This window comes from Phoca vitulina, unplaced genomic scaffold (genome assembly GCF_004348235.1).
Source record: "Phoca vitulina isolate PV1807 unplaced genomic scaffold, GSC_HSeal_1.0 scaffold12, whole genome shotgun sequence".
Taxonomy (NCBI): Eukaryota; Metazoa; Chordata; class Mammalia; order Carnivora; family Phocidae; genus Phoca; species Phoca vitulina.
In genome coordinates, this window is record NW_022589715.1 from 36,651,350 (window position 1) to 36,666,359 (window position 15,010).

The window sequence follows — 15,010 nt, forward strand, 5'->3', positions numbered from 1 at the left end:
AAAGATTTAATTTTTGTATATGGTGTAGATTAAGAGTCCGATTTAATTCTTTTGCATGTTGCTTCCAGTTTTCCCACCACCATTTACTGAACAGACTATTCTTTTCTCATTGTATATTACTGGTGCCCTTGTCAAAGAGTAGTTGATAGTACATGTATGGCTTTATTTCTGAACTCTCTATTCTGTTCCACTGGTCTGTGTCTGTTTTTATGCCAATAGCATACTGTTTTGATTACTATAGTATTGTCATATGGTTTGAAATCAGGAAGTGTGATGCCTCCAACTTTGTTCTCAAGATTGCTTTGGCTATTCAGGGTCTTCTGTGGTTCCATACAGATTTGAGGATTGTTTTTTCTATTTCTATGAAAAATGCCATTGGAATTTTGATAGGGAGAGCTTTGGGTAGTATGGATATTTTAGCAATATTAATTCTTCCAATCCATGAACATGGGTTGTGGCAATGATTTTTTTTCAACTGACACCAAAAGCACAGGCAACAAAACAAAAAATAAATAACTAGAATTACATCTAACTAAAAAGATTCTGCCCAGCAATGGAAAACATCAACAAAATAAAAAGGCAAGCTACCAAACTAGAAAATATTTGCAAACCCTAGATCTGATAAGGGGTTAATATCCAAATATATAAAAACTCATACAACTCACTAGCAAGAAAATAACCCAATTTAAAAAATACACAAAGGACCTGCGTAGGTATTATTCCAAAGAAGATACACACATGCCCAACAGGTATAAGAAAAGGTGCTCAAAATTATCATCATCAGGGAAATGAAAATTGAAACCACAATGAGACATCATTCAATACCTGTTAGGATGGCTATTACAAAAAAGACAAGAGCTAATCAGTGTTGGTGAATGTGTGAAGAAGAGGGAACCCTGTACACTCTTGGTGGGAATAGAAATTGGTATAGTCTTTATGGAAAACAGTGTGAAAGTTCCTCAAAATCGCACTACTGTATGATCCAGCAATCCAACTTCTGGGTATATATCGAGAGGAAAAGAAATCATTTTCTTAAAGAGATATGTGCACTCCCATGTTACCACAGCATTCTTCCCAATAGCCAAAATATGTAAATAACCTTAGTGGTCACTGGAGGATGAATGAATAAAGAAAATGTGGTAGATACATGCAATGGAATTATTTGGCCATAAAAAGAAATATGCCATTTGTGACAACATGGATGAACGTGGAGGACATTAAACCACACACAGAGGGCGCCTGGGTGGCTCAGTTGGTTAAGCAATTGCCTTCGGCTCAGGTCATGATCCTGGAGTCCCTGGATCGAGTCCTGCATCGGGCTCCCTGCTCGACAGGGAGTCTGCTTCTCCCTCTGACCCTCCCCACTCTCATGCTCTCTCTCTCTCATTCTCTCTCTCTCAAATAAATAAAATCTTAAAAAAAAAAAAAAAAAAAAAACCACACACAGAAAGACAAATACTGTATTATCTCACTTATATGTGGCATGTAAAAATGTGAAACTTACAGAACCAGAGAGTAGAGAAGTGGTTGCCAGGGGCCTGGGAGGGGTGGGGGGCGGAGAAAATGGGGAGATGTTGGCCAAAGGGTATAAACTTTTAGTTAGAGGATGAATAAGTTCTAGGGGTCGAACATACAGCATGGTGCCTAGAGTTAATAATGCTGTGTACCTCAAATTCACTAAGAATAGATCTTAATGTTCTCACCACAAAACAAAAATAACTATATGAAGTGATGAATGTGTTAATTAAATTGATGATGGTCATCACTTCACAACATATTATACGTTAAATCATCACTTCGTACATGTTGTACAGCCTAAATATATGCAATTTTTGTTGATCATACCTCAATAAAGCTGGTGGGGAAAAGCAAGCTAAAACTGAAAAAATTAATTAGTAATTAATTAAAATTAAGTTAGATTTAAAATTCAGTTCCTCAGTCACACTAGTCACATTTTTAAAGATTCTTTTAGAGCAGTTTTAGATTCAATTTTGGTAAATTTAGAACAATTTAGATAAAACTGAGTGGAAAAGTATAGTGAGTTCTCATATACCCACTGCCCCCACCCCCCGACAATCTCCCCCCACTATCAACATCCCATACCAGAGTACTGTTGCAATGGATGAACCTACACTCATTACACAGCAACACATCATTATAACCCAAAGCCTATATAGTTTACATTAGGGTTCACTTTTGGTATTGAACATTCTATGGGTTTTAAAATGTAAAACAACATGCACCCACCACTGTAGTATCATACCGAACAGTTTCACTTCCCTAAAAATCCTCTGTGCTCTACCTATTCATCCCTCCCTCCCCTCTAAACACTGGCAATCAATGATCTTTTTCGCATCTCCATAGTTTTGCCTTTTTCAAAATGTTGTAGAGTTGGAATTATACAGATTTTTACTTAGTGATATGCATTTAAGGTTCCTCCATGTCTTTTCATGTCTTGACTACTCATTTCTTTTTAACATTGAGTAGTAATATTGCGTTGTTTGGATGTTCCTCAGTTTATTTATACATTCACCTATTAAAGGACATCTTCATTGATTCAAGTTTTGGCAATTATGAATAAAGCTGCTATAAACATGTGTGTAGGTTTTTGTGTGGATCTAAATTCTCAATTACTTTGGGTAAATACCAAGCAGTGTCACTGCAGATCATATGTTATGAATATGTTCAGTTTTTATTTTATTTTTTTATTTTTTAAAGATTTTATTTATTTGATAGAGACACAGCGAGAGAGGGAACACGAGCAGGGGTAGTGGGAGAGGGGGAAGCCGGCCTCCCGCCGAGCAGGGAGCCTGATGTGGGGCTCGAGCCCAGGACCCTGGGATCATGACCTGAGCCGAAGGCAGACGCTTAACGACTGAGCCACCCAGGCGCCCCTATGTTCAGTTTTTAAAGAAACCGCGAAACTGTCTTCCACAGTGGCCGTACCATTTTTCATTTCCAGCAGCAAGGAATGAGAGTTCCTGTGGCTCCACATCCTTTTCAGCATTTGGTGGTGCACTGCCCACATCTCAAGTGCTTGACAGCCACGTGTGGCTGACGGCCACCGTACTGCACAGTGACACACAGAATACTTCCATCATCAGAGAAAGTTCCATCGGAAATGCTGCTCTGTTTAAAAGTTACGTGTTTATACAGTGAAAGAGGAGCTAATGTGACTTTTAATTTTTTTTCTCTGCAAAAATCCATCCCTTCTCCCACTGGATTTGGATGGTTCTTTGTTTATAGTCTCTCAGAAGTTCAACTTTCAGCCACTTAACTATATGTCCATTAACAAATTATTTAAACCCCTCTGAGTCTCAGTTTCCCTATCCTAATTACTTCTTAGTTTAGTGCATTAAATGAGATAAACAAGGTAAGATAAATCACAACACGTTAATCCTCATTTGTAAACTCTTCTCGATTAGGAGTTTGATTTTTGAATGTCTCAGTATGACACTGCGAGGATTCTTCCTGGAAACAAAAGCTTAATATTGTACTTACCCGATCAGGATTTCTGTAACCTAACAGTAGATTCGCTGCTTTTATATCACCATGAACATATTCATTTTCATGTATATATTCCAGTACATCCAACTATGAAAAAAAATATGTAAGGTTATATTGATACCTATTTCAAACTCATGATCAACTTCAAACATTTTGAATGTAGAATAACACATATTTTTTTCATAGTAACAATAGCAAAGTGACATATTCTATAATTATGTATTTATCTATTTATCACATGTACCGGTCACTTAATCCTGGAAAAAAGTTGAATAACATGATCCCCAAATGTCAAGTGTTTTAATTAAACTTCTGAGAGAAGGAAACCAAGATTCAACAGTGCCTATGCCTACGCCCCTGACAGCCTGGTGGCCAAATCACCCTGTGCAAAGAGGAAAAACACAGTAAAATCAGAGATCCAAAGTAAAATAATCATGAAGTTCCCTCAGCAGTTCCTCACCCAACCAATGATTATAAATCAAGTTTTGGAGACCCCAGAACAAAACACCATGTCCATGAGCACATGGAAGGGCATCTTCCCTCTGGACAGTAACAGAAAATACCTTAGCTTCATCTTTGAAGCCCTTGAGCCTTGCATGTTACCTACACCCAGTGCTCAATAAACATTTGCTGGCCAGCTAAATGGATGAATGGATGAACGGGAAAATTAACGAGTTCTATCTACCACATCCCAACCTGGCATGAGCAGTTTCATTCTATTTAAAATGGAAAAAACAAAATGGAGCTTGGGCAAACCAAACACAAACAAGATAAGACAAATATGTGGTATAAACAAAATGTGTGCATGGGTGCTATTAAGATTTCATTGCTTCTTATTTGGCAAAGTATATATTATTCATTGCCATAGTAATTACTGCCACCATCCCAAACTCATACTAAAAACTTTATAGCACCCCCATACCATCACGTGTTTAGTATGGAAAATAATATATTTTGCCACCGTTTGCATTGTTATAAATATAACCGACAAAAGAGAGGTTATTCTTATAGCAATGCAAGCTTGTTCTGATATGTAAAACAAAGCTGTGAGGGGAAAAAAAATCAGACTGTAGAACCAATGCCTAATTGAGTTTGTAGTGCCAAACACAGCACATTCTGTCACTTACAGAGCCCACTGTTATCAATTTCACCAAAATAGCCTCTACTCTAAATAACTGACATTTCTAGGGCAATAATCCTTCATTCTCTGATAATTCCACAAAGGGCAACGATTTGTATATTGTAACAAGTAAATAATCTGAAAATGAGGCATGTGAAATAAGTCATTCATTCTTACCACTCGGATACCTAGCTGCAGGACAGTTGACTTTTTAAAAGTACCATTCTGGTCTGAGATCTTCTGTAAATCTATTCCTAGTCTTTCCATTACCATAAATCTGTAACTATAAGAAGAAGACGTCAAAAAGAGATCTTAAGATAGCAATGCTTGAAACTGCCTATTTATGAATTTGAAACAAGGAAAAACACCCCCAACCCAACAATGAAGAATACTGCAATCTGAACCATTAAAGAATGAATGTACATTAATAATCTTGCTGTTCTTTTACAGAAAGATACTAGTCAGTATTTATTCTGCAGTTAGTTTCTAATAGAAGGGAATGCTGTGCTCAAACACTCACGCTCAGTCATAGGTCATGAAAAGAGAATGCTTTCTTTTTTTTTTTTAAAGATTTTATTTATTTATTTGAGAGAGAGAATGAGATAGAGAGAGCATGAGAGGGGGGAGGGTCAGAGGGAGAAGCAGACTCCCCGCTGAGCAGGGAGCCCGATGCGGGACTCGATCCCAGGACTCCAGGATCATGACCTGAGCTGAAGGCAGTTGCTTAACCAACTGAGCCACCCAGGCGCCCGAGAATGCTCTTTCTAAATTAAAGAGTCCTGAGTTTGATTCATTTTTATTTCATCACCCTCTCACTATATGACCTTGAACAAATTATTTGTCCATACAGAAAATTTTATTTATATTTGTTTCTTGACCTTATAAGTCATATTTTACTTTCTCTACACACTTATAAACCTGACTTTAAAAAATGTACTTCTGGGGCGCCTGGGTGGCTCAGTCGTTAAGTGTCTGCCTTCGGCTCAGGTCATGATCCCAGGGTCCTGGGATCGAGCCCCGCATCAGGCTCCCTGCTCCGCGGGAAGCCTGCTTCTCCCTCTCCCACTCCCCCTGCTGTGATCCCTCTCTCGCTGTGTCTCTCTCTGTCAAATAAATAAATAAATAAATAAATAAATAAATAAATAAATAAATAAAAATAAAAAAATAAAAAATGTACTTCTTTTCAGAGCGCCTGGGTGGCTCAGTTGGTTGAATGTCTAACTCTTGGTTTTGGCTCAGGTCGTGATCTCAGGGTCATGAGATCGAGCCCCGCGTCAGGCTCTGCACTCAGCGTGCAGTCTGCTTGAGACTCTCTCCCTCCCCCTTTACCCCTCCCACCCATACTCCCACTCTCTCTCTCTCATAAATAAATAAATAAATCTTTTTAAAAAATGTACTTCTTTTCTGTTTGTCACCTCTGCCCCTTTTCTTCCCTTCACTTACATGCCCACATCAGCCCCTAGTCTACATTTGTGTATACACACATGAACACAGAAATAAAGGAATTTTTGTCTTTGTTTTACAAAAATGTGATCTTATTACATGCACTTTTCTGCATCATACTTTTCTCCTTAGTATCTCACTGAAACCCTCCCACTATACCTCCCAACTGGTATAGCTCTAACTGATTTCTTTAATGGGCTGCATAATATTACATGATATGGATATACCATGATCCACTCAGCCACTCAGTCCTCTACTAGCAGCCCTTTACTTTGTTTCAAGATTACTGATCATTCATTTTGTTTTTATTGATAGCATTTAAACACCATTTGAACAAAGCACTGACCACTGAGCCTATTTCCTCACCTAGGGAAAAAGACATCACCTATCTTCAAAGGCTATTGGAAGGGCAAGATGGGGTACCTAACAAACTGATTTTTTTTTTTTAAAAATCACTAGTCAATTATTTATATGTGGTGATTTAAAAAAAAATGTTTCTATAAAATTTTGTTGTGCCTTTTGTGAAGAGACAAAGCTTAATTACATCTCCTCTCTTGTGTATGGAGTAGACTTAGTGACTTGCCCCTAGCAAAGAGACTATAGTGGAAATATGTGACACCACTGTAAGATTTGAAATAAGGCAGAGAAAGACAAATACCATCTGATTTCACTCATGTGGAGTTTAAGAAACAAAACAGATGAACACAGGGGAAGGGCGGGGGGAAGAGGGAAGCAACCCATAAGAGACTCTTAATGATAGAAAACAAACTTAGGGTTGATGGAGGGGAGGTGGGCAGGTGATAGGCTAAATGGGTGATGGGGATTAAGGAGGGCACTTGTGATGAGCACTGGGTGTTATATGTAAGTCATGAATCACTGAACTCTACTCCTGAAACTAATATTGCACTGTATGTTAACTTTATTTTTTTCAAATTTTTATATAAATTCTAAAGATTCAATTATAAAAAGGCTGTGGCTTTATTCTTGAATGCATGCTCCTATGTGTGCATGTGCTTTTTCTCCTTCTCTCTCTCTCTCTTTCAATTATTTGCGCTAGGGGAAGCCAGCTACCATGTCTTTGTAACACTGAGGCAGCCTACTGAGAGACCTATTAGTGAGAGGCCTGGGGAAGTGAGGCCTGTAAATAATCACATGAGTGTATTTAGAAGCAGATCTTCTTAGGCCTGCCAACAGCCACACGAGTGACCTTGAAACCAGATCCTTCCCCAGTCAGGTCATGAGATGACTGCAACCCAACAGACAGCTGACTACATCCTCAGAAGTCCTAAGCTGGAACCATCTGGGGAAGCCATAGTTTCCATGGGTAACTTCCATGTTGGTTACCCATGGAAACTAAGATGATAGTAGTCTGTTGTTATAAGCTACTATGATTTGGGCAATCTGTTATATAGCAAAGATATTAGAGCACATAAGACACAGTCATAGAACAATACTCAATTATAATTCCATTTTACCTTCTTCCCTTGAATTCAGTAATACCGGATCCATAAAACAGAGGAATTCCTAAATAATCAAGTTGTTTGAGTTCTATCCAGTTTTTGACTACAAAGACAAATTTAACAGGAAAAAAGAGACATATATTTTTAGAAATGTTATTTCTTACTTTTACATAGATTCTAGAAGTTATTTAGCTAACCTAAACAGAAATCAGACCTTTCTAGTAAATGTTTTAAAGAATCAAATATATCTATCTAGTGGCTTCAAATTCTATTTACCACTATAATTAACATAAAAACATATACAGAAATTTTAAATTAAAGCAATTATAACCAAAACAAAAGTAGTCATGGTCATAAAATGCATTAGCATCATATACACAAGTGTTTCTATTCATGAAAAAAATTCATTCCCTTATATGTTAAATTTTAAAATATAACATATGTTCAAAAAATTAAAATAAAATGAAATAGAACATATGTTAAGTACCAAAGAATCAGTAGAGAGATGGCTTTTTCTTTTCCATTACTTAAAAATTTGAAGCCATGGTAGTTGAAAAAATAGAAATTGGGCAGAAAAATCATCTTACTATGAAATTGTTATACAGAAACTGCTTTGATTAAATTTAGTTTTAAAAAAATCAAATCCACTGAAACCGTCAGGTAGCTTATTTTCCACTTTTCTACCATATATGTTTAATGTGTACGACAGCTCTACAATAAACAATCAAGTTTAATGGATTCTATTTGTCACCCTGACATAGTTTAAGCAGTTGTAAAGACCATTGTCATACCATTTAGAAGGTTTTATTAAGGAAAACAAAGTTAATTATTGAGGCTAGTCTCATCATTCTTTTTCTTAAACATAATGCAGAGGACCTTGACTATTATCATTTTTATTCATATTAACCTCTTGAAAGCTCTACTTAGTCCATCTATATTGTGCAGTGTTTACAAAATGCTTCTGTTCTTCAGCTCTGCTCACATTCATTTCACATTCAATTCCTCTAACTGGGGGTTCTTACATGTGATTTCCAGCTCCAGTTAATTTCCCAACATTCAAGTTTCTAACACTTTTAACTTATGGTCTAAATCATTTTAATGTTTAATCATTTCCATATACCTTACACTAATCCATTCTATGGCCATTCCTTTTGTTTATATATCTACTGCCCATTTTAGTATCTTTTCCTTACAACCTTTGACACCAAATGGTTTCCTACGAAAGAAATGATTTCATTCTACTATCTTTTATACTTAGAGAACTCTTGGTAGCTTAGACCAACAACTTGACATTGTACATAAAGTAGTAGAAACAATTTTGATTTGAAATATATAACCCACTATGTATATAATATCAACATTTACATAGCATCTATCTTACTTTTATATAATAGTTAATTATATCAATTACAATAATATTCTAATTGATAATAATTTTCCAGAAGGCAGAAAAAAGAAAAATATTAATATTCACTTTAGCATATATATATATATATATATATATTCATATGGAAGTAGCCTACTTTGCTAAATTTACTTACTATAGTCTTTTTTTGCAGCTCTTTGATAAAATTTAAGTTCTGAAAATAATGGGCCATTTTCTTGATATTCCTACAAAAGAATAATTAATTTTATTAGGAAACAATAATCTTAAAGATAGAGTTGATATTTCAACTGTGAAAATATGAGTATACATTCATAGTATATAAATAGTGCTTGAATAATTTATTATAAAACACAGGCATCAAATTTCCACTAACAATCTCAGAAAAGCACTAAATAAACTTGGAGAATCTCATGTTTAAATTTAATATACTGTAACGCTATCTCTACACAATCTTACACATGAAAGTAGTCTTCTTATGGAAAAAAACTTACTAAAAGCACTGAGAAATGTATATACACAGACATTCAATGTCTACCAACATGGACATGAGGGTAGATACACTGCAGACTACCATGGGGTTCATTCACACATGACACCTTTACTAAGTAACCACTGTATTTCATTCATTGTACTAGGCAAAGGGGATACAAACAAAAATAAAACCTCATCCTTGCCTTAAAGGACCTTACCACTTAGAGTAAAGAGGAAGAAAGGGAAGAAAGGAACGGAGAGACAGCTAGATAGGATATAAAGATGACAAATGTCAACACAGAAGAACAAAGTTCTCCAGTCTTTACATTTTAATAATGTGAAAATATACTATAACACTACATTTATTGATAAGTAAAATTAAAAGCTAAGTTAAAAACTGTTTTTACAAAGCTACCAGGAATAAAGTAGAAAACAAAAAAAGTGAAATATATATGAAATACCAATTTAAGAGTAATACTTACCACTTTTACTACATGTCTTGCATCTTTATCTGGTTTATTTGCGGGGAAAGCTGCAGAACAAAACATAGGGTGGAAGAGAGAAATAGTCGTTCCCAATTACTGAATTTCTACTATATCCCAGACACTGTGCTAAGCATTTTACTTATGTTCACTTATTACATCCTCCAGAGAACCTCTTCTGGTAGGTATCATCTTCATGTTACACAAGATACTACTAAGGTTCGACAAACTGAATAATTTGCTCACTAAGAAGTGCAGACTGGGGACTGAAACTCAGTCCATCTGACACCATAGCCCACACTTTGCCATAAACCATATTCAAATATTCAAACATGGAAACCAACAGATATTAATCACACAGATCCAAATGTAGGGGGAAATATTTTCTGGATATGTAGCATTAACTAGTATATGATAAATAGTAAAATCTACTGATTCAATTTTACTAAATTAAAATCTATGAGAGTTCAGAAATGGAAACTGATTCATCTTTTTTTTTTTTAAAGATTTTATTTATTTTTATTTGACACAGAGACAGAGATAGTGAGAGAGAGAGCATAAGCAGGGGGAGTGGCAGGCAGGCAGAGGGAGAGGGAGAAGCAGGCTTTCCGCGGAGCAGGGAGCCTGATGTGGGGCTTGATCCCGGGACCCTGGGATCATGACCTGAGACGAAGGCAGCCGCTTAACGACTGAGCCACCCAGGCACCCCTGGAAACTGATTCATCTTAACTGGAAAGTTCAAAACAATTTCTATGTGGCAAAACTCTAAAATAAATCAAGAGAGAATGAGAATAAAGTCTTTTAAAAATCATTTTCTGAACCTGGCAATCAATGATTCCTACATTAAATAATATGTATCTCCTAAAAAGCTGACTTCAAGTTATCTAACTTCCTTTTATTATTTATCATTTGCATTTTTAAAAATTTCTTCTTTATTCATTTATTATTTAAATAGGCTTCACAGCCAACATGGGGCTCAACTCACAACCTCGAGATCAAGAGTCACCTGCTTTATCAACTGTGCCAGCCAGGTGCTGCTGCATTTTAGATATAGTAATCAAACCTCTGATAATTTCATTGTTCAAATTTTTAGATCAAATCAATCCTTTCATCTATACTATCTAAATTATTAAAAAGTTATGGTTTTCAAATCTTGATAAGTTAATGTGTGTATTTATTTGTACTATGAAAGTCTAGAATCTTGTCATTCATCTCTTAACTTTTCATCCATTCATTCCTTCAACTAACCAATAGTTATTTATCATGAGGCCAGAACTTGCAAGGCACTGTGTCAAGTGTTAGTAGGATGTTTAAAGGAAAATGAAAGGAAGGAAGGTAGAACTACTGTTGAATATGATTAAATATTAGCACCTAACAGATGGAGAACAAGATCAATCCTTCAAGTATATTTTCAGTATGTTTATCAGATGCCATCCTCTTATGACTACTACTAAGATTTCTCCATTGATAACTAAGATAACTCCATCAGCTTTCCTCTTTTGCACATGATAGATATTTAAAAAATCATAAATTTACCAAAATATATTAATTCCACTTTACAGTCGAGCCAACTCACACACAACTTTCTTAACCGTTTTCCAAAATTTTTTATGTCAGCCTGTTATCAACCATTTGAAAAAATTATTACTTCAGTGTTACTTGATAGGATATAAACTGTGAACACAGAGCTCTTTCCAAAGAAACTAAATGTATTTATATCAAGTAATTTTGACCTTTTAACCTTGATGCATGTAAAGTCATTCCACAGTCACCCATACAGTAGTCCCAAGGGAACTGCAGGAGGGATGGATGATCCATATCTAAGGCAAGAAAAAACTAAAGAGAGTGAATATAGAAGAAGGATTCCAGTCCTGTTAGAGAAGAAGGGGTAAGAAAAGCCTTTCTTCCCACCTCTGGCAGACTATTTTTACTAGGGTGGTGCCCAAGCCTGGGGAGAAACTGCCCTGTCCTAACCCCCGTCCACTTAGTGCAGTACTGACTCTGGGCAGGGGTCTTTGCTTCCTGAGGTAGAAGTTGGTAGAAACTTCCTGCTTCTTGTCTAAAAGCAAGTGGCCCCAGCAGCAAATACATCATCAAGCCCAACAGATGCAAGCAGAAAAGCACAAAAGAAAAATTGGTGGTTTCAACTAGATAAATAACTTATTTGGGTGCTAATGGGAAAAGAGATATTTAACCAGTGCAATGGGCTACTCCTTGCTGATTTCAATGAGTATAGCCCTACTACTTTATAGCCTTTCACATTATTTCACATGAACATAACTATGTGTTGACAGATACTCAAAACATCCCACACTTGTCATCTGATAGCTATATAATATTCTCCATAAACTTCTAAGTTAGATTATATTTGAGGGCCTAAATCCAAAATCAATTGACTAGAAAGCTCTTGGAGATGGATGTTGAACAAATAAATTGTCCTCATTATCACGGAGGTCTCTTTATAGTAATTAATCAGTTAATTAATGAAATATTTATTTTCTACTGTAAGCCAAGCCACATTCTATCTAGTGAAATTAAAAGATAATGGAAAACAGACATGGTATCTGCTTTTACAGTCTAATGGAGAAATCGGACATTCATTAAATACTCATACACAAGTGCAAAACTGTAATTATAATAAATGTAAAAGGGAGAGGTAGATAGTAATAAGCAAATATATAATTTAATCTATATAAAAGGGAATTATTGAGCAAGAATAGTTGGAGAAGTGATGATGGGCCAGATGTAAATCTAGTTAATAATTTCTGCCTAATGAAAGGTTTTAAAAACTTGAGGTGTAGTTGGAGGATAGGAAACACATAATTAGATTTGCATTCTGAACAGATCACTACACCACATTGTGGAGAACACTGAAGGGGAACCAGAGTAGATACTGACCGATCACTAAGGATTTAATTTTGATAGACCAGAGGAAAGAGAACTATAGCTTGGACTACACTATCAATGGTAGATAAAGAAAAATGAACAGATTCCAGAGATTTCAGAAAGTGAAACTGTTAGGACTTGATAAAGGAGGGAAAGGGATCTTGTTTGGTAGGTTACTGCTGATTAATCTATTCAGGGTTGAAAAGAATGATCAGAGACAGTGATAGTCTTGAAGTTATAGCAGTCTCACATCTTCATTTAAATTTCTAACCAGAGGTCTGATGAGCTGCTAAAAAATGCATATTGCACATATAAGATATCTGCCCTACTAGCACTTTTTTCTCTTCATTGGGAACTCTGTCTGGTTTTTCCTTTGAGGAACCGAACTGCCTTCTACCCATGTGGATCTAGTAGGGCTGCTTAACACAGTATATCTGCCCTTACATCTCAGAGTTGGGCAGATGACCAAACCTGGCCAATTGGAATATACAAGCCCATTGGCCACAGTAGCCAGTTCAGAAAGAGCAACATGCCCCAACTAGGCAAAAAGTTATTTCCTAGGATTTGAAAGTAAAATGCTATGTAACAAAAGGCCATAAACTGTAAGGATACCAAATCCTAGAAATTACTTTCCTCAGCTAAATGGAAAATGAAGTCTGAAAATCAGATCCAACACTGAAAAAAGGGTAAAGCAGGAAGACAGAAAGGGGCCTGTTGACCTTGTTTAAGCTCTAGACTATGCACACCTGAAGTCAGAAAAGCCCTATACTTCTGAGTTATAAGAGTTAATAAATCCCCCCTTTGCTTAAATACTTTTGAGTTTCTGACACTGGCAGCCAAAGACTTACACAGAAGGCAACTAGAAAAGCTAAAATATGATGGAGTCTGATAAAGAATGTTAATAAAGTAGTGCAGTAGATAAACCAAAAACCTTCTTCTATAAAATAAACAAGATGATGAATATAATAAATCAAACTTTCTTATAAATGAAGAGTTGATCTGGTTAGATAGATAGATAAATAAATAAATAGGAAGCCCAAAACAAAGAGAAATTGAAAAACCAGAGGGAAATGTACATGAGCATTAATGTTCTAGGCTGTGCTGCAGGCCCAAAAGAGGCTGCCTACTCTGGGTAGCCAAGGACATTAGTGTTAAAGCCCTCTTGGGAAAAAGACAAGTCCTTGGGCCTGCAACAGGTGGAGATTTGAAGTTAAGTTGGCCACATAAAGTCAAATTTTCCAAGGGCTACATCTTCAGTAGTGTGAAACATTAAAAAAAGAGAGAGAAAGAAATGGGGAGATGAGGGAGGGGAAGAAAAGGAAAGAGGAGAAGGAGGGTGAGGAAGGAGAGGGAAAGAATGAAAGTAAGAAAGAGAGATTTCACCACTGTCAAACACAGAAAGAGAAACAAAAACAAGACAGAAGAAAGAGAAATTAAGGAGTCGATCCCATTTACAATTGCACCCAAAACCATAAGATATCTAGGAATAAATCTAACCGAAGAGGCAAAGAATCTGTACTCAGAAAACTATAAAATACTCATGAAAGAAATTGAGGAAAACACAAAGAAATGGAAAAACATTCCATGCTCATGGATTGGAAGAACAAATATTGTGAAAATGTCAATGGTATCTAGAGCAATTTTACACATTCAATGCAATCCCCATCAAAATACCATCCACTTTTTTCAAAGAAATGGAGCAAATAATCCTAAAATTTGTATGGAACCAGAAAAGACCCCGAATAGCCAGAGGAATGTTGAAAAAGAAAAGCAAAGCTGGCGGCATCACAACTCCGGACTTCAAGCCCTATTACAAAGCTGTCATCATCAAGACAGTATGGTACTGGCACAAAAACAGACACATAGATCAATGGAACAGAATAGAGAGCCCAGAAATCGACCCTCAACTCTATGGTCAACTCATCTTCGACAAAGGAGGAAAGAATGTCCAATGGAAAAAAGACAGTCTCTTCAACAAATGGTGTTGGGAGAATTGGACAGCCACATGCAGAAGAATGAAACTGGACCACTTCCTTACACCACACACAAAAACAGACTCAAAATGATTGAAAGACCTCAATGTGAGACAGGGGTCCATCAAAATCCTAAAGGAGAACACAGGCAGCAACCTCTTCGACCTCAGCCGCAGCAACTTCTTCCTAGAAACACCGCCAAAGGCAAGGGAAGCAAGGACAAAAATGAACTATTGGGACTTCATCAAGATAAAAAGCTTTTGCAAAGCAAAGGAAACAGT

General features: G+C 36.3%; 1 protein-coding gene across 5 annotated transcripts in view; it reads right to left on the bottom strand.

Moving 5' to 3' along the window:
* Positions 1-15,010, bottom strand: part of VRK2 (VRK serine/threonine kinase 2) — a 126,290-nt gene that overhangs the window by 62,376 nt on the left and 48,904 nt on the right. For all 5 annotated transcript variants that reach the window (XM_032410940.1, XM_032410942.1, XM_032410941.1 and 2 more), the window contains exons 3-7: positions 9,871-9,920; positions 9,072-9,141; positions 7,546-7,633; positions 4,805-4,910; positions 3,502-3,594 (exon numbers count right to left, since the gene is read on the bottom strand). In XM_032410940.1, coding sequence (XP_032266831.1) covers positions 3,502-3,594; positions 4,805-4,910; positions 7,546-7,633; positions 9,072-9,141; positions 9,871-9,920 — 407 coding nt within the window. The remainder of the gene's footprint in view (positions 1-3,501; positions 3,595-4,804; positions 4,911-7,545; positions 7,634-9,071; positions 9,142-9,870; positions 9,921-15,010) is intronic.